The sequence below is a fragment of the Astyanax mexicanus genome, chromosome 22 (assembly GCF_023375975.1).
Source record: "Astyanax mexicanus isolate ESR-SI-001 chromosome 22, AstMex3_surface, whole genome shotgun sequence".
Classification (NCBI taxonomy): domain Eukaryota; kingdom Metazoa; phylum Chordata; class Actinopteri; order Characiformes; family Acestrorhamphidae; genus Astyanax; species Astyanax mexicanus.
This window is the reverse complement of record NC_064429.1, coordinates 23993329-24015860: the sequence shown is the minus strand read 5'-3', so window position 1 is coordinate 24015860 and position 22532 is coordinate 23993329. Positions and strand designations below refer to the sequence as shown.

The 22532-nt window shown below is 38.4% G+C and overlaps 1 protein-coding gene across 2 annotated transcripts; it reads left to right on the top strand.

Moving 5' to 3' along the window:
- Positions 1–808: 808 nt before the first annotated feature.
- Positions 809–18294, top strand: scarb2a (scavenger receptor class B, member 2a). Of its 2 annotated transcripts, XM_007243964.4 has the most exons (13): positions 809–1321; positions 7105–7265; positions 9605–9752; positions 9866–10060; positions 10872–10963; positions 11312–11431; positions 11561–11739; positions 14395–14513; positions 15745–15818; positions 15930–15981; positions 16111–16263; positions 17374–17421; positions 17842–18294. In XM_007243964.4, exons 1-13 carry the CDS (start codon positions 1199–1201, stop codon positions 17971–17973), a joined length of 1596 nt encoding a protein of 531 aa, XP_007244026.1. In that variant the 5' UTR covers positions 809–1198; the 3' UTR covers positions 17974–18294. The 2 variants fall into 2 exon arrangements, with proteins under 2 accessions (XP_007244026.1, XP_022523343.1); XM_022667622.2 differs by lacking the exon at positions 17374–17421.
- The last annotated feature ends 4238 nt before the right edge of the window (positions 18295–22532 follow it).

Here is a 22532-nt window from a genome sequence, read left to right as displayed (position 1 = left end):
TATGCAGTGCTGGAAAAAAATAAGAGACCACTTAAAAATGATGCGTTTATTCAATTTTACCAAATTGAAAACCTCTGTAATATTATCCAGAGGAAGGTGATCACAAGCATCAAACCAAGCTGAACTGCTTGTAACTTTGCACCAGAAGTGGTATGATAAAGTTATCCAACAGCAGTGTGTAAGACTGATGGAGGAGAACATGCCAAGATGCATGAAAATTGTAATAAATACCAGGGTTATTATACCTAATATTGATTTCTCAACTCCTAAAACTTTATGAATATGAAAGCTATGCACCTTTTTTTTATTTCAGACATTTCTAATTTTCTGCAAATAAATGCTATAAATGTCATTTTTTTATTTGGAATTTGGGAGAAATATTGTCCGTGTTTTAAAGGGTAAAACAACAATTTTCATTTTACTAAAACATATACCTATGAACATCAAAATCAGAGAAAATGATTAAGAAACTGAAATGGTCTTTTAATTTTTTTCCAGAGCTGTATAAAACAAACCTAGCTTATTATCACCTCTAAAGCATGGGGTGGCAGATTTAATTCGCTTTATTTGCACTTCTCGTTGAGAACAGGACTTTTAATTAGTTAAGCACTGACACTCAAGCTTTTTGTTTGTCTGACAGTGCCGTTTTAAAGGCAAATAGCTACATATATATAAACTGTGACATCAGCTCTGAGTGAGGAGTGTGAAACACCGCTGTATTTCTCTTTTGAGCCCCCTCCCACCCAACCACACACCCACCCACCCACCGCCCCGGTCACCAAAACCCTGTAGGCTCCCTCCCGCATGACTGGCTTCATTTGAATGTGTGTGAGGAGGGGAGTAGAGGTCCTCCTCCGTTTCTCTCTGCATTGCTTTAGCTCAGACACACACTCTCTCACACATCCAGCCGCTTAACATCGGTGAAGAAGAACTTATGGTGCTTTCTTAATCATAGGGCTCAAGCGGATGTGTTCTAATTTTGTGTGTTTTTTTAGATTATCAACCAGAACAAACGGAGGAACTAGGCTAGGAACAAGTAACCTACCTAACGTTAGGTTAAGATTTGCGCTAGCTAGGAGATATCTACAGCTCTCTTTTTTGCCAGAAAGTCAAAAGGAGGACCTCTTCGTTTTGTATTCTCAGTATTATTATCCACTACTTCACTTTCAGCCTTTTTTACAACAAAAAACTCGACAAAATGACGAGGAGATCGTGTGCCATTTACGCTACCGGCATTGTGTGTGCCCATCTGCTGATCGTGGGGATCGCCCTCCTGGTGGCTCAGGTCTTCCAAACAATGATTCAAGAGCGGATAAAAAAGGTAAGAGACCCTTATATTTAAGCGATGTTGGCTAAATGTTAATAAGAAGTCTCAAAACTGTGTATTTCGACTCGTTTTGACACTCGTACACCGTCTGAAACGCTTGCTAGCTTTAGTTAAGCTAGCTAGCTTATAACGATCAGTGGGTGTGTAGCGCTAACGACTTTCAAAGTTATGAATGGTAACGGTTCTGTAACGGTCTTTTCGTAACTGTACTGTAACGGTTCTGTCCTGTTTAAAACGTTCAATCGACGTTCATTTTTTCCATCTCTAATGCAACATTGAAACAACGGTGATCATCACGATGAATTCTTGACAGCAGAATTGATATTTAACGAGTCGTGCACACCGTGCATATATACTTTACGTTGCTTAAACATTGATTCAACGTTATGGTTTAAATGCAGCTATATTGTTTGTTTTAACATTCTATGGCAAACCACTTTTACTTTTTTTGCTTGTTACTACACCATCCCTTTAATTTTCATAATGTTCTTTTTATATATGATATATAACATCACTAAGCTACATGTCTCCATCCAATAATATTAGAGGATAGAAGTTGATTAAAATGTACATTTAAGGCGATTAATAGCTACTTTTAGTAATCTTTAGGAGCTAGGATTCAATAAAACCAAAAGCTAAATTAATAGATTTTTTAAAAAAAAATCACATTTAACTAGCTATCAATGCAAATGATTTTGTATTAATATGCAAAAGGAAAAGCATATATTACTGTTTAATGATCTATATTTGTATTTATTTACTAAAACAGTGTTTTCATTTCATTTTCAATATAGCTGCAATATACAGTTAGACCACATTTGTTAAGGGAGATAATGCTAATAAAACAGTGGGGGTTATTATTTTCTTAAAAAATATAAAATTCATGCCACAAAGGTTTAAGCTTTAGCTAGTTAACCTATATTTGTTTCTACACTAAATTAAAAGCATTAATCTATTTTTCATTCAAAACCTTTAGCTATGTAAGTGAACGTTGACTGAATGTTAGAATTTCACTGTAATTTCTCTATTTAACTATCCTGGCTATCTATATTTTATATGCACCACCATTAACCTGGCCTTTTTAAGCTCTTACTGCTCACAAGGTTCTTCCAGACCACACTATCCAGGAATTGAGCCAAATCTTCCATGTGTTACAGTCAGCAGTTGTATGACTAACGTTGTTAGGTAGCTTTAATCCTGGTGGTTTGGTCATCCACAGCCTGTCTGTCATACTGCGCAGGATCACTGCTGTTAGCAAACTCAGGTTTTCCCCCAGTACTCTACATTCTAGGTGCTTTTTATAGGGCAGCGTGAGAGTGGATTTATGCCCAGAACAGCTGATTTGTCCTGTTTTTTGATGAGATTTTTGGTAGCTAGGTAGTAAGGGTTGTTGGTAGGTGGTGTAGGGGGAGGTGTAGTGTAGTAATGGTAGTAAGAGGTGGGGGGAAGGGTCTTTTTAACTGGGAGTCGATGGGAATTCTCATTGAGAAATGCTTGGAATTCTGGAGCCCCTCAGTAAATTTGAGCTAGGTAGGGTTACTGTTATATATAGGGTTCTCTTAAATGTAATTCTTGAAATATGTGATTGGGAAAGGCTTAGACTTAAAGGCTATTGCCTGGAAGTAGGGCTGGGCGATATGGAAAAAAATCTTATTACGATATAGTTTTTCATATCAGCCGATATCGATATGTATCACGATATAAATCAAATCACTTTCTGTTACACTTAAAGGTTTCTATTTTTACTCAGAAGTGACAGAATAAGGGAGTTATGGACAAAATCACTAGCAGGCTCAGAGCCTTGTGGACAGACACTAGGATGTTAACATCTTGCCAGGTGGGTACAGCTTTTAAATTAATTTTAAAAAGGGGACAAATATATAAACTAAAAAATATGTAAGACCCTTTACATTATATGTCTGTTTAATTTAAATTGCAATAACACTTTATTTATTTTTATAAAATTATATTTAATCAAAAGATCATTCCCCTCCCTGAATGCAGGCAACTACATAAAGCAAAATACAAGAGTATATCACAGTGTTCATTTTGACAGGTGATTTTGATACAGTCTTAGTCTTTTCACTAAAATGTATAATAGTTTTAGTTACATTTTAGTCTATCGGATATTATTAGTTTTAGTCAGATTTCAGTCTAGTTTAATTTTGGTCATATAAAAAGTATGTATTACATATGTTTTACTGTTTTTCTATTTTCTATTTGTTGTAATTTTAGATAATTTACTGCTTATGTTTTTTTTTAAATAAGAGCCTTTAGTTTTTTTTTCATTTAAATTAAGCTAACATTTAAATATTTAAAAAAAAAAGTGGCCTATAATGGAGGTGGGAGGAATAAAGTCAAGTTTCTGAAATGATCCACTTCTACTGCAGTACAGATTTATACTAACATTACTGGCTTTCAGTAGACTAGACTTACATTACTTAAGTGTATTTAAAACTCCAGTTCAGTAACAGCAATGTTTAGCTCAGTTCAAATACAGCTAGACAGATTATATAATCTTCTGTATTTAGTAAAATATCCAGCATAACAGACTCTCTATCTGTTAAAAACTATAAAACACAAAGACAGAGGAGAATGCTGCCCTCAGGGTTTTCTAACAGAAACAGTGAGAGTTAGGAAAAAAGATGGAAAGTGCTTCCTTTCTGTGTGTTTATATACTAACCCTCACTCGTGCTGAAGTTAACCTTAATTTACACGAAACGTGGATTAACACGGCTAACGTGCGTTACCCATTAGTTTATTAGAATGTAAAAAGCAGTGAAAGCATCTTAGCTAATGATGACAGATTGCACAGATCCCTTTTACACCTAAACATCGCTAACTTTAAACTGGAGACAAGCTAATCTAACTAGCAGCAAACAGAGCAGCGTTTACCTGCCTTCAGAAATCTGAACAAGCTCACCTCTCTAAATATCTTGGAGACGCATGCCTCATATTTAAAAGGTGAGTTTTCCAGTGTAGCGCCGCTGAATAGTATAAATGAAGTTTATCCAGTAAATGGGAGAGAAGGAGCCGCTATGTGAGGAGTTCAGAGTGGAGGGGCTCGGGGGGTGGGGCGGAGGGGGATGGTGGAGAGGGGAGGGGAGGGGTTGTACTGGGCTGAGCAGCAGTTCAGCGTGCTGCCTGATCTCGTGCTGCGCCTTTTCACAACGCTACTTAAACGGGAAATAGAAAATTTAGTTTATCGAATTTCTCGCCCCGACTTATCGCGATATATAGTTTCCTCGATAACTATCGATATCGTTTTATCGCCCAGCACTACCTGGAAGTGAACATATGTTTTGGTTGGATATAGTAGCTGTATATAAATTGTAGACACCATACTAACCAGTTCTGTCAGAAACTTTTTGGTGGATCAACAAGCAAAGCGTATACAGGCTTTATGGTTAAAACACACTGACAGAAATCAGTTAAAAGGACAGTTATTCAGCCATAGTGACTTGTCTTGCCCTCAGGACCTGCATACTTGTTGAACTGGGTGTGGAACGGATGGAATGCTTTTAGTTTACACAGTATATGTGACTTAGCCCTCAGCTGAATGGTTTGGCTGTGTTTTTGGTTGGCTTTCTGCTTTAGGTTTTCCTAATAAACACACTACACACACTGTCTCTCAACAGCTCAGCGAATTCTGGAAAATGGCTCTCATTTTAGACACTTTGGTTCTTTTAAATGTTATGAGACAACTTATTAAAGCTGATTTTCATGATTTATGCTTTCCCCTCAGTCCAAATTTTGTAAAGTGATTCATTTATATATTTTTTACAGTGTCACACCCATATATAGGCTACACACCACATCTAAACTTGAGTAAAACCTGTTTTTTTTGCCTGTGTGCCCTGCAGGTCTAGTCCTGTATGTTGTGGCTTTTCCATTGGAAAGAAACATAAAAAAAAGAAGCAAAAGTTTGGAATGGAATGTTTTGTTTTTTTTTCGTACAGGATCAAGGTTTTTAAAGTTGTGACGTCTTCACAGAAGGACATTCACAGACTGTTTTGTCTGGGCTAGTGAACAGGTTTGTTTTATTAGGGGTAATCAACACCTTTTTTTGTTTGCTTGTTTCCAGAACTTCCCAGCAGCTGCATTTGTTTCTTGGAAGTGCTCTAGTGGTGTTGGTTAAGAAATCCTGAAATCCTGGGATGTGATTGTTGTGTACAGAGTGTACGTGAGGATATCCTATTAAATGTAGCCTCAAAAAACATGAAGTGTCTTGCCAAAGAACCTTAGGACAATTAATATTTTTGCTGAGGCTAGATAAATACATTCAAGGAGATGTGTACTTAGTCATGACGCAGTGGAAAAGAGAAATGGAAAAGGAAGGTGTGGTCTGATTTAAGGGATTTGATATTTTAAAATATTTGTTAGGCTGTAATCCCAGAACTAACAAAAAACATTTATACATGTGCTTAAATAAGCCTGAGTCAAAAGAATACTGTTGTATAGGAGCTCTGTGGCCGGAACGAGGCCGGAATTTACCACACATGGATAAGCAAGCTGAACGGCTGAAGATTTTCACAAGTACATCATACTTTACCCATAGAGCAGGGGAAACAGGGGTTAAAGACCTTTGTAAAGGGTCCTGTTTAGGGTATGCGAGTGAGACATTTCTCAGTCCAGCTTTACACATACCCTTTTGTATATAGCACTTTAGTAGCATTTAGTTTGGTGTACTGAATGGGAATAGGATACTCTAATAACAGAGTAAGATGATCTGGAGTTTTTTATTTGTTTGTTTGGGGCTTTTTTTCTGTTTTAAGCTTTGCATCGTATATACCGATACTTCCCTTTGATAAAGGCATAGTTTCTGAGTTTTCTCTTCCTGTATGTCAGTTGTCATTTTTCCATGGGGTACAGATTTATTTAATGTCAGCATTTCTGAACTATAGTGTTTGCAGTGAAGTTTCACATGATACTAATGGTAAACCAGTAACAAGCAGTTCTGGTTTTCTCAGGGCACACATAACCAGCAGTTCTCTTGTTTTTAACACAAGACCATGAGAGCGCCGTACATTAATGCTGGTCAAGGTCTGTTAATTAGTTAGAGAAGGACAAGGTGGTGTTTTACTATGCTCTGCTCAAGGCTTCTAGATCTAGATAGCGTAATATTATCTACACTTCAAGGAAAGTGTAGATAATGGTGTTATTGTTGTATCAGATGTTCTTGAACCTACCATCTCAGGCCTGCTGGTTGACTCCCTTCTTTTTGTGGCAAAACGTGCTACATTTCTACATGTATTCCTTATTTCATAGCATTGGTTGATTAAATCCATTTAAAATCTCATTTGAAAAAAGTGACAAAATAATTCTTTACCCCACCCTAAAGGAGCTCAAAGGGAACCGTAAGTGCTTAGGTTAGGCTTGGTGCATTTCCCATTTTTTATTTTGATGACAACACAAAGAAAGGCTGCTTTATTCCGCCTGACACCAAGACGTAAGACAAGGCTGCTGTCTGTCACACACTGCTGACTAAACATTGTCTTTTCTCTTTTACGACTGACTCGCAGTGACCTAGTCTGTCCTTGGTTCTCTTTTTCCTGTTCATATCCACACAATTGAGTGTTTTGGTCTGGATTTTACACTTTTGTTGGAAGCCCTTCAGGTATCACCCAGAAGGGTTTATCCTAGGTAGATCTGGGAGAAGTTCACTTAATATTAAGGGTTAATTAACATCCTTCCTTAATGTCCAGAACAGGGTGAAGTTGTTCCCAAGCATTACAACTATTGTCAGTTTCTTCATTGGCTTCTTTTTTACTTTGCAGGAAATCACATTAGGTGAGAACAGTCGAGTATTGGGTGGCTGGATAAACCCACCCCCTCCGGTTTACATGCAGTATTTCTTCTTCAATGTTACCAACCCTGACGAATTCCTGGCTGGCAAAGCAAAGCCGCATGTGACCCAAATGGGCCCTTACACATACAGGTAAGTGAGTTATATACACTGCTCAAAAAAATTAAGGGAACACTCAAATAACACAATATAACTCCAAGTAAATCAAACTTCTGTGAAATTAAACTGTCCACTTAGGAAGCAACACTGATTGACAATCAATTTCACCTGCTGTTGTGCAAATGGAATAGACAACAGGTGGAAATTATTGGCAATTAGCAAGACACACTCAATAAAGGAGTGGTTCTGCAGGTGGGGACCACAGACCACTTCTCAGAACCTATGCTGTCTGGCTGATGTTTTGGTCAGTTTTGAATGTTGGTGGTGCTTTCACACTCGTGGTAGCATGAGACGGGCTCTACAACCCACACAAGTGGCTCAGGTAGTGCAGCTCATCCAGGATGGCACATCAATGCGAGCTGTGGCAAGAAGGTTTGCTGTGTCTGTCAGCGTAGTGTCCAGAGGCTGGAGGCGCTACCAGGAGACAGGCCAGTACACCAGGAGACGTGGAGGAGGCCGTAGGAGGGCAACAATCGAGCAGCAGGACCGCTACCTCCGCCTTTGTGCAAGAAGGAACAGGAGGAGCACTGCCAGAGCCCTGCAAAATGACCTCCAGCAGGCCACAAATGTGCATGTGTCTGCACAAACGGTTAGAAACTGACTCCATGAGGATGGTATGAGGGCCCGACGTCCACAGATGGGGGTTGTGCTCACAGCCCAACACCGTGCAGGACGCTTGGCATTTGCCAGAGAACACCAGGATTGGCAAATTCGCCACTGGCGCCTTGTGCTCTTCACAGATGAAAGCAGGTTCACACTGAGCACATGACAGACGTGACAGAGTCTGGAGACGCCGTGGAGAGCGGTCTGCTGCCTGCAACATCCTTCAGCATGACCGGTTTGGCAGTGGGTCAGTAATGGTGTGGGGTGGCATTTCTTTGGAGGGCCGCACAGCCCTCCATGTGCTCACCAGAGGTAGCCTGACTGCCATTAGGTACCGAGATGAGATCCTCAGACCCCTTGTGAGGCCATATGCTGGTGCGGTTGGCCCTGGGTTCCTCCTAATGCAGGACAATGCTAGACCTCATGTGGCTGGAGTGTGTCAGCAGTTCCTGCAAGATGAAGGCATTGAAGCTATGGACTGGCCCGCCCGTTCCCCAGACCTGAATCCGATTGAGCACATCTGGGACATCATGTCTCGCTCCATCCACCAACGTCACGTTGCACCACAGACTGTCCAGGAGTTGGTGGATGCTTTAGTCCAGGTCTGGGAGGAGATCCCTCAGGAGACCATCCGCCACCTCATCAGGAGCATGCCCAGGCGTTGTAGGGAGGTCATACAGGCACGTGTAGGCCACACACAATACTGAGCCTCATTTTGACTTGTTTTAAGGACATTACATTAAAGTTGGATCAGCCTGTAGTGTGTTTTTTCACTTTAATTTTGTGTGTGGCTCCAAATCCAGGCCTCCATTGGTTAATAAATTTTATTTCCATTGATTATTTTTGTGTGATTTTGTTGTCAGCACATTCAACTTTGTACAGAACAAAGTATTCAATGAGAATATTTCATTCATTCAGATCTAGGATGTGTTATTTGAGTGTTCCCTTTATTTTTTTGAGCAGTGTATATATTTATATATATATTTTTTCTGTCAATCTGATATTTTATATATCTGCATGTTTTAGGCCCTCAAGTTAGTTGTTAAACTAGTTCCTAAACCACCCACCACCAAGAAAAAGAGTAAAAAAAAAAAAAAAAAAAAAAAAAAAGGTTTGTTGTCATAAAATGTTACGCAAGCTTTGCACCAGCATTTGAGCTCTTCCTATGAAACAAAATAAATAAACCATGTCTCCTTTTTGTGAGAAATCAGTTTTTCTTTTTTTATGTCCTTTAGGAGCCTCTATAAGTAAATACATTTAAGTCTAAGTAAATATTATTTTAGTTAATATATGTTTTAAAAAGGTGTCTAGATAAAAAAAAAAATCTAAAAAAGGCTGATCCATTTTTTGTTGAAAGGGCTCATTTGTTTATCAATGTTATGGTCTGTTGGCATGTGCACAGCACAGCCCCACGTCACATCACTCCGGAAGTGGCTCATATGCTAGAAGGAAGTCAGAAGGAGAGGGAAGATAACAGAGAAAATGTCTGCCGAGAAATACACATCAAACATCATGCAGCTTTAACGCTTTGTCTAGTAGCACCCAAGACTAATTGGCACAACTTCCTGTGGGCTGTATGTTTACTGGTCGCAACAGACCCTTCTATTGTCTGAAAGTACTCCAAGAGATAACAGATTTAAAAGATCCTGAGTTGAGTTGGCATGGAATCATTAACTCTGAACGTGACGTCTTTGATTGTATCTTATCAGGGAATACCGACCACGAGAGAACGTGACATTCTTGGAAAATGGCACGAAGATCTTTGCCACGAATCCCAAGAGCTTTGTGTTCCTTCCTGAAATGTCTGTGGGAGACCCGGAGGTGGACATGCTGACCACCCCCAACATTCCGTTCATTGTGAGTTTGTCTTTGGTTTGATATCATCAAATATTTAAATTCATTTAAATTACTTTAAGTAAAGCGGTATCATTGGTTGTGTCAAATCCTGAATTTCCTTTGTCTCTTCACAGGCTGTGATGAATGAGATGCACTCCTATTCTTTCTTCATTCGCCCTCTGATCTCCATGTTCATTAAATCACTGGGTGTCAACATGTTCATGACGCGCAGCGTGCACGAGTTCCTGTGGGGCTTCAAGGATCCACTAATGACTAAGCTCCATACTTTGAAGCCTGAAGTAGATGAGTACTTTGGCCTCATGTATAAGGTGAGAATCTTTAAATTAAGCGATTCAAGTTACTGTATATTTAGAAACTGAAAGTAAGGTTTGTATAATTTTAGTTTCGATTATTTATGTTTTTGAGAGTAGTTTTTAGTGTAGTGGCAATAAGCCTATATAAAAATTTTGTTGATGGGTGGATTTTAGCTAGAGTTCACTCTTTAATTTACTGTATCTGTAATCTTTTAAACCACAGCAAATATATAAACACTAATCAGCCAGAACATTGATACCACTGAGAAATAGTCAGCTCTTAATAGTGATGTGTTAAAAACTTTACAATCTTATCCGCAACCTCTGATTGCTAGATTAATGGGTCAGCAAATCTTTAAAACATCAGACCGGTCTTGTGGTGTGTGATCTGAGAAAGACCACAAAAATTGGCATCAAAAGCTCAATCCATGGAGGCCCCATCTCACAACGTACAGGACTTTAAGGATCTCCTGCTAACATTAGCTTTGGTGGCAGATACCACAGGACACACTAATTTTAAGCTCTTTTTGATCCTGTGCCAGATTGTTGTGTCGGTTATGGTAACTCAAGGATGACCTACCTACGTGCTAATGTACTGGCTGGTCAGTGTATGCTACAGTGCTAGGATAGACATAGTGACCTGGTTTTATAATAGCAGGGTTTAGATTTGCTGGACTCTCCAGGGATTACAAGCAGAGTAGAATTACAGACGATGATGAATGGAAGTTGTGTTTTTTTTGGCAACATTTTATTCCATGTTGTGACCAGGAAGAAGCCCTGTCCAAGAATCTAAAAATAAAAATCTATTTTTTGTGATCCTTTTCAGAAAAATGGCACCCATGAAGGTGAATTTGTCTTCCATACTGGAGAGAAGAACTACATGGACTATGGAAAGATTGACACGTGGAACGGCATAAGGTACAAAGTGCTTTCCTAGTTTTGTTAATTGTGAACTTTATTCATGTCATTCTGTTTTAACAAGCTAAAATGTCAGTGCTTGCTCTGGTTAAACACCAAGAAAATGCACAAAGTGCGAAGTCTGAGAGTCTGAGAGAAGATTCTGGCAGTGTTGTGAGACAGTTCCTCTAGAAACAGGAAATTCCTAAGCAAATTCTATCAGTTTTATTATCACTATTTGTTAATGTTTCTTTTTTTCCACAGTATTTTTCTTTCATTTGCAAAACAAAATGCTGTTTTTGTACAAAAAAAATCTTGTAAAATCATTGTGCTTTAACTTAAAAACCTGTGTATTCTGTTTCCCCGTAGAAAGATGAACTGGTGGTCTTCAGAGCAGAGTAACATGATCAACGGCACAGACGGCAGTGTGTTCCACACCTTCCTGTCCAGGAAGGAGCTCCTCTACATCTTTGCTGCAGATCTGTGCAGGTATGCTGCATTAAATCACTCTTTGCTCATATAAACTCATATCTCTATATGATATCTCTAAAGAGAAATGGTGATCGTGGGAAAGTGAGTATTCTCTGTATCCTAATGCACCTGTTTTCTCCTATGTAGGTCTATCCATCTGGGATATGTGAGCGATACAGAAGTAAAAGGGATTCCCGCTTTCCGTTTTGCTCCTCCCTCTGATGTCCTGGCTGCTCCTGATGAGAACCCCAGCAATGCCGGTTTCTGTGTGCCTGCTGGCGACTGCCTGGGCAAAGGAGTGCTCAAAGTCAGCGTTTGCCGTGAAGGTGAGAGCAAACCTGAGTCAATACCAACTTTAAAGTGACAGTTTTGTGAAATATTTAATAGTTTGCTGATTTAAACAGTTTGTTCCACTGCATTGTATGACGTTGCATCCTATGAGCTCACCTTACAGTGGGGGGAAAAAAACCCTTAGCACAAAATCAAATACAAAACAAGATCGTATCTCGACGGAATGGTTTAAACGACCTTCACGGTTTCAGTTTCTGTTGCGTGACTTATCTTTACAAGCAGGCACACGCTCGCTGCCTCAGTGAAGTAAAGGAAAACCCATTCATCCTTGTAGTTTCACACACATTGTCTTTTTAGGAACATTAGAAGAGCTCATTCAGAGTTTGTGCTGGTTTTCTATCACTATCTTTGTAATGCTGTGTTCCATTTAAAGTCGGATGTTGGAAATTTCTAGTTTCAAGTAGAAAATTTTAATAGAAATGCTACGACAGATCATAATTTCTACTAAAAGTCAGAGTTTAGACTCTAAGATGGCTGCCCCGCACATCAATAGTATTTTGCTTATAGTGTTAACCAATGATAATGCTAAATAATTAAATGATAGCTAAACAATTAAAAAAGGGTAATGATTTTGCCTGGGTTCGCTTTAAAACACTGTATAATTTGCTGAATGTTTAACTTGAACTAAACTCTGGTGTGACAAAATTCCCAGATTTAATATACAATGTTTATGGAATGCAGCATTAATCAAACTGTACTGTAAAGCAGGCATTACACTGGTAAGCAAGGGCCTATCAAAAGTTTAATCCATTCCAGTAAAGAGCATGGAAGTGATAGTTTAGAAAAAACTTAAGTTAATTTTAATTCTTTTGTATTTTTGTCCCAAAAATAATTGCGCTAAACGGGATTATTGTCAGTTTAAGGTAGTTTAATTTCGTGGAATCGGTAAAATTAATATATTATAGTATAATGATTAAATTGTACTCTTTTAAAGATCAGTTACTATGTAAAATATGTCAGTTCATATTCATATATTGTACCATAAGTCTGTAATGTAATTATTGTGACAGGCCTAGTAAAGTATGAGGTTTATTAGTATTATTATTTATTTATTTTTTTTAATAAAAATTACACATCTAATATATACTGAAGGATTCTTTTGAAAACTTCTGTATTATTGACCCATTTTTTAAAATCAATTTCCATGTATAAATCCTGTATAAAGGTATATACTCATCCTAAAGTCCCTTTCTTCCAAGTTAACATGCGTGCCCTTTTAACTACAGTTCATCTCTGATCGGTCTGTCTGTGTTTGCTCTCCTCTGGACTGTGATAGAAATCAGAGTTCAGCACACGGCCGTTTAATAAGTAACTCCAATTCAGGACCATAAGCTCCACGCTGGCCTACAATAGCTGTTCGATTGGGACATGGCCATGTTTAATCTCTTTATTACTTCCTCCATAAATTGCATTCCTGATTGCTGCTGCAGATTGCTGCTGTTGAACTCTCTCTTTAATCGCGTGTGTGTTCGGGATTTTTTTTAATTTTGCGTGCTGTAGGTAGTTTAAAATGAAGCTTTGTTAATGAAGCTCCTCTTTAGAGAAGTAAAAATCAATCGATATAGGCTTTGCAAAGCCTGCAGAAACCAGTTTACTCCTGGGTTTGACCAGGTGAGATATATTTAGGCCATGGTCAGACTCTCAGTCTCATATCGCAAACAAAATGTGGAATTTGCCTGCTTCATGGAAGTTTGACAGGTCACTGTCCTGCTGTACCTCATTATCTGTGGTTTAAGAGAAAAGTTCTTTTACTCTTAACTTTGAAACTGTCATAGGGTCAATGATGTGTTGCCTGAATTGCCCATCAGATTTATTTTATTTTATTTTTTTGTCAAAAATGCTTAAAATAATAACATGCATGTAGTATCTTTCCTATAACGTGTGCTCACCAAAACCTCACTAAGCATTAGTTATTGTTTTTTCTCTTATTATTTGGCTGAAATATTGATCATGGGTGCAAACAGGTTGCACTATGTATGAAATCTTGTAAAAATGTTAAGTATGTTAGATAAATTTATTCCCATTATAAGATAAATCATGGCAGCACAACATGACATATTTTGTAAGGGCACAAGTTTTGACACTGCATTGCTTAAAGCTGATTTCTGTACGTTTTGTTAATTGGAAGATTTAGGGCCCTCTCTGGAGAGAATGCGTAAAATTGGACCGAGCATGCGGAAGAATTGTTTTAAACTGGGCGGGTTCTTTCCATTTAGAGCGAAAGAATCCGATTCCAGGTTATGTTCAGTTTGAGTGAGTGTGTGCTTAGTCAGAAACTGCTGAGAAAAGTGTCTTCAGAAGATGTAAGAGTTGGTATTATATACGAATATATTCTGATTTTGCTTCACTCTTTCGTTTCTTTGGTTTTGTCGTTTCTATGGGTGAATGAGCTACTGAGGTCTGAGTTTACCTTTCTGAAGTCTCCAGCCACTTGCGTTGAATGAATATATTAGACTTAGCAGGGATGGTTGTTATAGCACACTGGTATCATTTAAACACAACATTCTGTCCCTTTTCCACTAATTTTTGAAAGCTTTACATCTACTCTACCACACTTTCTTGTACTTTCTTTTTTTCTAACAAAAGTTTCTCATTTTGTCTGTTTTTTTTTGTTTTGTTTGTCTTAACAGGAGCACCTATAGTTGTGTCATTCCCACATTTTTACCAAGCTGATACACAGTACATTGATGCCATCGACGGAATGAACCCAAACAAGGAAGAACACGAAACTTACCTCGACCTTAACCCAGTACGTTTTTTATCTACCCTGTTGTGCAGAAGCTTGACATTGTTTAATATGGCAGTTAATTATTGCGTGTTGCCCTTAGTTATTTGTTTATAAAGCTCTGAGGAAGTGCATGATCAGAGATTAGTAGCTGATGATGGTTGTGGTTTGTAAAATATGCTGTTAAGACTGATGACTCATTAGGCGTTAACCACATTGTTAAAAATACTAGAGATGTTAGAGATGGGGGTCTACTCCTTACTGAATATTTTGTGTTAAACTGCCACTTGCATTTGTGGTAAAGAGTTTTATACACTTGATTTATGTACTTCCACAGTGTATTGAATTATGTATAAACTTAGTTTTCCTTTACTTTATGACCGTGTTTATGACTGCACCTGGTCACATGCATATTGAGATTTAGAATTATATTTGAAGAAATCCAATCCACATTAAAATTTGCAAAATAAAAGTTTGAACACTCAAGATTCGTTTAAAAATAACACAATCCTATTACTCAAATCACTGAGACACATCTGAGCCACAGTCTAAAACTCTTAGGCTACTTTCACATTACAAGCTACGTTGCTCAAATCAGATTTCGCTATCTTGACGGTTCAGATTCACAAATGTAAGTGATCTGTATCTGTGTGTAATGTGAACAAATCTGTCCCTGAAACGCCTCACATGAGCACATTGATACATGTATAAATGTCTCCTTCCTAACCAACAACAACAAACCTCATATTTGAGAGACGACTCGTAGCTTTATAAAGGGAAGTGGATGCGTTATCCGCTTATATGTGGAGCATCTTTTGCTGGAGTGGAGAGAGAACAGCTGGTCTGAAGTACTGAAGCTCAGGTCGAGGAGGTGAAAAAAGGCCAGGCAGTTTGCTTTTGCTGTTTTTGCAGCTATAGCTGCACAGCTGCACCAAGAAATGAAGCACGTAGCGCATGTATAAAAGCAAAAAAGACACAGATATGTATTCGATTTAGGACCACATCTGAGAGTCACTCAAAACTCAAATTTGAAAATCATATCTGGCACGTTCACACAGCCATTTAAAAATCAGATCTGAGCCACATTGAGCAAAAAAAATCTATTGTATATTGTAATGTGAATGTAACCTTGGATGCATTAAACAACCATCTGACTAAGTGTAAATGCATGTGGCTAAAATCTCATCAGAATACAATCCAGATATTAGTCACACTGAATAACCAGTATTAAACAGGGTCCATTTCTGTTTTACAGACTACTGGGGTCCCCATTCGTGCCTGTAAGAGAGCCCAGCTCAATGTGATAATGAAGAGAGTCCCTGGCTTCCCGTAAGTCCCGAATTTGAACTTTCCAGAATTCTCTACTTGCACTAAACGGCACTGTTCTGAAAAAAATCCACTGTTCGTGTTTTTTACACTTATTGTCTTTCTCATTTTCAGCCAAACCAAATTTCTCAACGAAACCATCTTCCCGATTATGTATGTAAACGAGGTAGGAATTTGTATGCTTTTTTGTTTATTTTTGCTATTTTCCTGACATGTAAATAAATTTGCACACACAGGTCACCTCCTGGTTATTTTTTGTAAAGATTTTGAATTTCCCTGCTTTTGTATTTTTCAGACCGCCACCATCGACGACGACTCTGCCAGCCAAATGAGAACTCTGCTCCTGATCGTAACATTAGTGTCAAATTTCCCCGTGATCATTGTGGGCATGGGGGCAATCCTGCTACTGGTCCTCATATGCCTGGTGTGCAGGAACCGCCAGAGAAGGGTAAGATGTCCTTCATCTCTGTTCTTCTTCTTCTTCAGTTTGTACCCTCATCACAGAGCCACTCTAATTACTAACTTTTCCAAAACAGCTTCGGGTTATAATGTTTACCCTTTTTTTAAGTAATTTAAAGGAAATAAGCTGCTGTGACGCAGCAACTCTAAATCATTCTCTGCTGGAATGACGCATTGAATTATCTTTTTTCTTGTAAGAGTTGTGAAGATAAGTTAATTTTGCATAGTATTAAACTCATCAAAGCATATAGAAATAAAATATAAAAAAAGGTAGACATGCTCCCTTTCACTTTGGTTAGCATTACATAACAGTAATAACTCATTACATAACAGTGTTGCAATATTCAGTTGTAGGAGAAAAGAAAAATGCATCTTACCCATATAGTAAATATAGTAAACATATATTGCCAAAGGTGTTCGCTCACCCATAAAAAAAACATCATTGAATTCAAGTGTTCTAATCACTTCCATGGCCACAGGTGTATAAAAAACAAGTTTTTTTTTTTTGTTTTTTTTTGTTTGTTTTTTTTTCCCGTGGCTTAGCAGCTCCATCCAAGCCTTTTCAAACATGTTTTCAAACACAGTACAGGTGACCGGACACTTTTGGCAGTGTAGTGTATGTAACAATATACTATGTGTCTATTAAAGGCAAATAATAATTAAAAAACAACTTACAAATTAAAATGCACAAGACTGAAGTTATATGCAGTTAGTATTGGGGCAGGAAATGGGTTAAGTGATAACCTCTTTCAGTTTTTTTTTTATTTCTGTTCTACCTGCATGAGATTTTAGAGCATGACGCTACCTGGAACTGCATGTGTTATTTAAACTAATATTTTATAATTTACTCCACATTTATTATTATTATCCTTTATTAGTATTGTTCACCAATGTTATAGTGATCAAATGCAGCATGTAAAAAAAGAGAGAACTAAAACAAAGGAGCTGTTCTATTGTGCTATTCTAGTAATCTAGTATTACTATAATATAGTGCAAAACTGTGAATTTGTGAAATTTTTACAATTGTATTTTGCATAATGCTGCCTTGTTGTTTTCATTTTCAGTAACATTTTTTCCCCCTTTTTGTGTTCCTGTTCAGAATGAAGTAAAACGTATTGATTTTACAGAAGCTTTTCATTCTTTAGCTGTAAGTCCCCCATTTTTCCTTTATTTGCTCACTGATTTTTGCTTGTTATTATGTATTATTTGATGCTAACAATAAGGATTGCAACTTTTTAGCCAGTTTTCATTTATTTACTGTTCTTGTTTTCTGTTTGGTAATATGTTTTTTTTTTTATATTATTATTATTATTTGATCAATAACATGCATTTGTTTGGCAAATCATGTTTATTGCAATTCTTGCATGCTTTATTTATGCTAGTTTTTAGTCTCTAGTTTTATGTTTGGGTTGGATTTTAGACAAACAATTGATCAATAAGTTTATTATATAAATATTACTTTTAGATGTGTGGTGTAAAAATTGCCTATTTTAGTGTCTCATCTGAATGCTGTTTAAGCATTTTTTTCAGTATGTGTCCTAAATTCTATCCCTGTATGCCCTCGCAGGCTACGAAAGACGACACGGCCTACACTCCAGTCAGCAACAAATCGGACGACTCGCCTGACAGCCACGCAAACCAACCTCAGAAAAACGGCTCTTACATCGCCATGTCGCCAGTGGAGGCACAGAAGTGTTGATGAAGATCACTGCGTGGAATCCCGCTGGAGGGATCCACCTCCTTCAAGGACTTTTCTATCCTTCTCTTCACCTCTTCTTTGTATCCTCTCTCTTTCTCTCTCCACTGTGCAACACGTTCTGGGGCCAATAATTCCTAGAACCACCGCTGCCGCCGGCCGAATCACCAACTGGTTCTGTGGCTGCCTGGGCGACTTCCTTCCTCCTGCTGACTTGTTTTCTTGCTCTATGAGAGCATGGCCTTCTCGAACTGCCATATTTTTTGACACAAACAAATTGTATTACTCGAAACACTCAGTGCTGTTTGTAGCTTTTTTTTTTTTGTCTACTAGACACCAAGTGGACTAATGAGAAAAATGCTCACTCACCTTTTCCTTTTGGGAAGATGCTGCCCAGATGCATGCTCACTGATGTGTAGTTCCTTATCAAGGGGCTGAGAACAAAGGGAGGGTGTTGAGGTGAACACATCAAGGCTGCTGCTGCTGCTGTTGCTGCTGTTTTCCAGTGGCTAGCGGCAGGGGCCACCTTAAACACCAGTGTTTAGGCAATGCCAATGCTCATAAAGTACACAAGTATACAGCAAAGTATATTATTGCCACACTACTGTACACTGAAGTCTGCATGGCCAGACTTGCAGAGATGTTTATTTGCCATATCGTATCCTTTGACATTGAGGCGAATGAGTCAAATTGTAGCTGTGTGCCTCTGCCAAGACTTTTTTTTTTTATTTTAATTTTTTTTTAATTTTGGAACTGGAGGCCTCGCATGTCAAGGAACTGACTGGATTAATCTGGTCCAGTCATGGTCATAGTGGTGTGAATGTGTTTCAAATGAGTGAGTGTGTGTGTGTGGGTTTTTTGTACGTGTGTTTAAGGCCAGATGTATTTGCAAATGCTCTGGCCTCACTGCTGTGAACTGCTTAGTGGGCCCAGGTGCCTCTTTAAGCTTGATGCAGTGGAAGGTGTGTGGACACTAGCGATTTCAACGTTTCCCCTTTTTTTACGCTTTTGAGAAGTAGACGTAATCGAACTTACTGAACTTTAGACTCTTGCTGAACACCCGACCCGACTCTTACGCAACACTCGCTCCTTCAACCTTTAAGTGGTATAGAGGGTCTCCTCATTGTGCTGACAAAAAACTTCCTTTGATCCTTTTAATGGAGGAGAAAAAAAGGCTTACAAAATGCACAAATGAGAACCTACTTGAACCCAACCTCTGCCTTACACATGACACAAGTTTGCTGCACGGCCATGACGACTTGGAGAAAGGGCTCATTACTAGCATTGTGGTAGTGGTGATGAAAAGGTGGAAAGACCAAGTTTTATACAAGAACAAATCCAGTCGGTTAGTCCAAACATCTGCCTGCTAAACATCTGCTAAACGTTGACTCCTCCAAGCCCTTGTCATGCCATGTACAGGCACCTCCTATACTCTTACTCTATACGCAACTTGCAGAAAGAAAGCACAATGTAAAAGATTGAAATTGAACTCTTCTTAAGGCGCACGCTTTTTGTTTTTCCTTGCAGCGCCTTGACGTTTTTTATGGCGTTTTTTGTCTTCGATGAAGGCTGAGGAGAGCAGAATTCAGTACACTTAGTTAGAAGAGCTGCACAGTTCTGTGTGTTAACTCTTTGTGAGCCAACAGGCAAAACAAACAACCCTTAATAGACCTGGCACTTGAATCACTGTTTTTTTTTTTTTTGGTCCATAATGTTCAAAAAAAGCCTTCAGCTGATGCACCTCATTGATATTGGGCCATAAAAAGCTGAGAAAGAGTAAAAAAAACAAAAAGTAAGAAATTTGATCTGCACTTTTTTATAAAGACAATGTTTGTGCACATTTTTTTGTTATCGGTCCTTTGTTGCATTTCATGCATAGAAGTAGAAGTATCCCCAAATAGATCTCAGTGGTTTCACGTTGAGGTCTCTACTCAAACTCTCAAACTGTCAATTTCTGAAGATTTGCTTGAAATGCTTTTATCTGTTTCTTTTGAATTTTCTTCTATGCATTTTCTTTGCTGCTAACAGATGCCATAAGCCCATGACCATTTCAGAAAGAAGCATATAAGCATTTGCACAGTTTGTTTGGTCACTGGCTCAACACCATGCCAAATGAGTGTGCCATCTACTATAATCAGTTCAGAATTATTATAGAAAAGATTTGTATACACACGTTTTGGAAAATGTTACATTCTGTTCTGTCAACTTATCTTGAGCTATCTCTGTTACTTGTTGCTGTGATGGCCTCCACCAGATGGATCTCATCCAGTATCCAGTGTCAAGTTTCTATCAACGGTTCTAGTAGTTGTTACCTATTTTGATCTTAAAGGACTGATGCAACTGGAAAAGCAGTATCAGTACAGCTGCTGTAGTTAACAAACAAAGGTGTAAGGAAAGCATTTATGGTCAGGGATGGGGCCGAGACGGGACTGCAAGGTCAATAGCCTTTGGCACTTAGTAGTCTATCTATAAAAAAAGTCTGAGTCGGTCATGGTTGTTAGGGTTTTTTTTTTTGTTGTTTTTTCCTCAGTCAGGACATGCGATCGTTGTGAACACCGTTTTACAACAGTGGCCTTTGCTCACATCGTTAAACCTCGAGGAAGGCCCTGGTTAAATCTCCTGGTCCATCTTTCTTATCGCAAAGTGGAATGCACCACTTGTACTGACTTGAATTTTTAAGATCTACAACCTGAGCCATTTCTGTACAGTCGTCCAACTACTTCCTGTAGTGACTCTTGAGCCCAGAGGCGTCCTCACCGGTTCATTACCCTGTATGCTCAACCAAAGATAACCTTCTAGATCGATCTATATGCCCAGTTCAATTTACTCTCTCAGATCCATCGGTAGTGCCATCGATTTTTCCCTGTCTTAAAATAATAGCTGTGTCACAACCATCAGCAAAACCATCACCACCAACAAGGGCAAAAGGCAACAAAAGTAGGTTAATATTTGATGAGTATTTTCAAGGAGAAAAAGCGTTTCTAACAACATAACTTAGTGAAGTGTTGCCGCGACGTGCTAAAACACTCAGTATTATGTATTGACACAGCAATACATTGCGTAAAAAAAGGAAATTTTATAAAAAATAAAGATTTTGTATCTGGACAAATATTTATGTATTCACATGTTCAACGCTATGTACATTATCTGGACTTTGTAAGGTATTCGTTCTGTATTTTAGTTCTGTTCACTTGTGTATTTTATAAATAATTTTGTAATTTTTGGGATCAGTTTTTGTTTATATTTTCTTTTTCTTTATATTATGTACATTTTCTTTCTCTGACCCCCCACAGATTTATGAAGTGATGATTTTGAGTATGGTAAAATTGGTCCCGCTTTTGTGATTTGAAACGGTGTGTGTAAGAGTGTGTATGAATATGGTTTGTAAGTTCCGTGGCAGTGACTGAGAAAGGCTTGTGATGTATCTGTGGGGTGTGAGTCTACACATGTAATGAATGAACCTCCTCAGCTCCAAGTTTCTTCTCAAGAAGCCGCCGCACTGTTTCGTCCGATGCGGCCTGCAATAGGAAGGCTGAGCATCTTCAAGTTTTATGTTTAGGGCGATTGCCAAGGTGCCACGTCGGGTACAAGGGATATTACTACTGCAATCAAACCTTTTCTTAATTATCCTTAGATGAATGACGCCCTCCTTCAGGGACGAGCTTCTAGTGCCATATCACCCTCGTTTACTGAATTTGCTTTAGTAACATGTGGAAGCAGTGTAGCAGTTCTTTCATTTGTTCCAACCACATTTCAGTTCACATTCCTGGCGTCTCCGGGGGGGACGCTACTTAACAAGCATTTCTGATCATTTCGCGTTCACCTCAAGAGACACATTGAGTTTTTTGCTGCTGAAAATGACAATCCTCATGTGGTCATGTTAGGTGCAAAATCATTTCAAGAGTAATATCCAGTTTTAGTTTTGACAATTTACACTGCACAAATGTTTCTACAGTGCTTTTTGTAAACATTTTTAGTGTTATTTGCAAAAAAACCAAAATAAACAAGTTGCAATCACTGCAAAATGTCTGGGAGTATTTGTGTTGTTTGCATTATAAACATTTTATTCGTTGATGCCATTCTTGACAAAAATCTTAGCTAAAGGACATGATTTACACATGCATTTCTGGACAAGCTGAGAGACCAGCTTTGATATTGAAGAACGTTATAGTACCAGACCCTTTGTACAATGTCTAGGTACCTGAGTAATGTTTGGGTGAGCCCCATGTGTGAGAATAGAGCAGGTTGCATTATGGAAGAATTCACAGTGGGCGTCTGATATGCTGTTAAAAAAAAAAAAACACTGCTACTGTATTTCTGTAGTGTACTTTTCACACAGATGCTGTCTTTTACTCACACAGAACATTTACTGTAGTAAGAACACATCTGTACACCATGTGTGTGAAAGAACAAGTCAGGATAACATCTGGATTTGATTCTTTAGGTATTTTCCAGAGATACCCTTTTCAGAGTTTTCTCATATGAAAACAGCATTACAGGACTTGACACAAATATAACTTGGGTTAAGCAGCATTACACAGTTCTCTCAATCTGGCTTTTAT

What these genes read in the sequence shown, in the direction of transcription:
- scarb2a (XM_007243964.4), top strand. Translation starts at nt 1,199, where the DNA reads ATGACGAGGAGATCGTGTGCCATTTACGCTACCGGCATTGTGTGTGCC. An exon ending in GACACGTGGAACGGCATAAG is followed by an intron (nt 10,964 to 11,311) that starts GTACAAAGTGCT and finishes GTTTCCCCGTAG; the next exon opens with AAAGATGAACTGGTGGTCTT. An exon ending in GCAGGAACCGCCAGAGAAGG is followed by an intron (nt 16,264 to 17,373) that starts GTAAGATGTCCT and finishes GTTCCTGTTCAG; the next exon opens with AATGAAGTAAAACGTATTGA.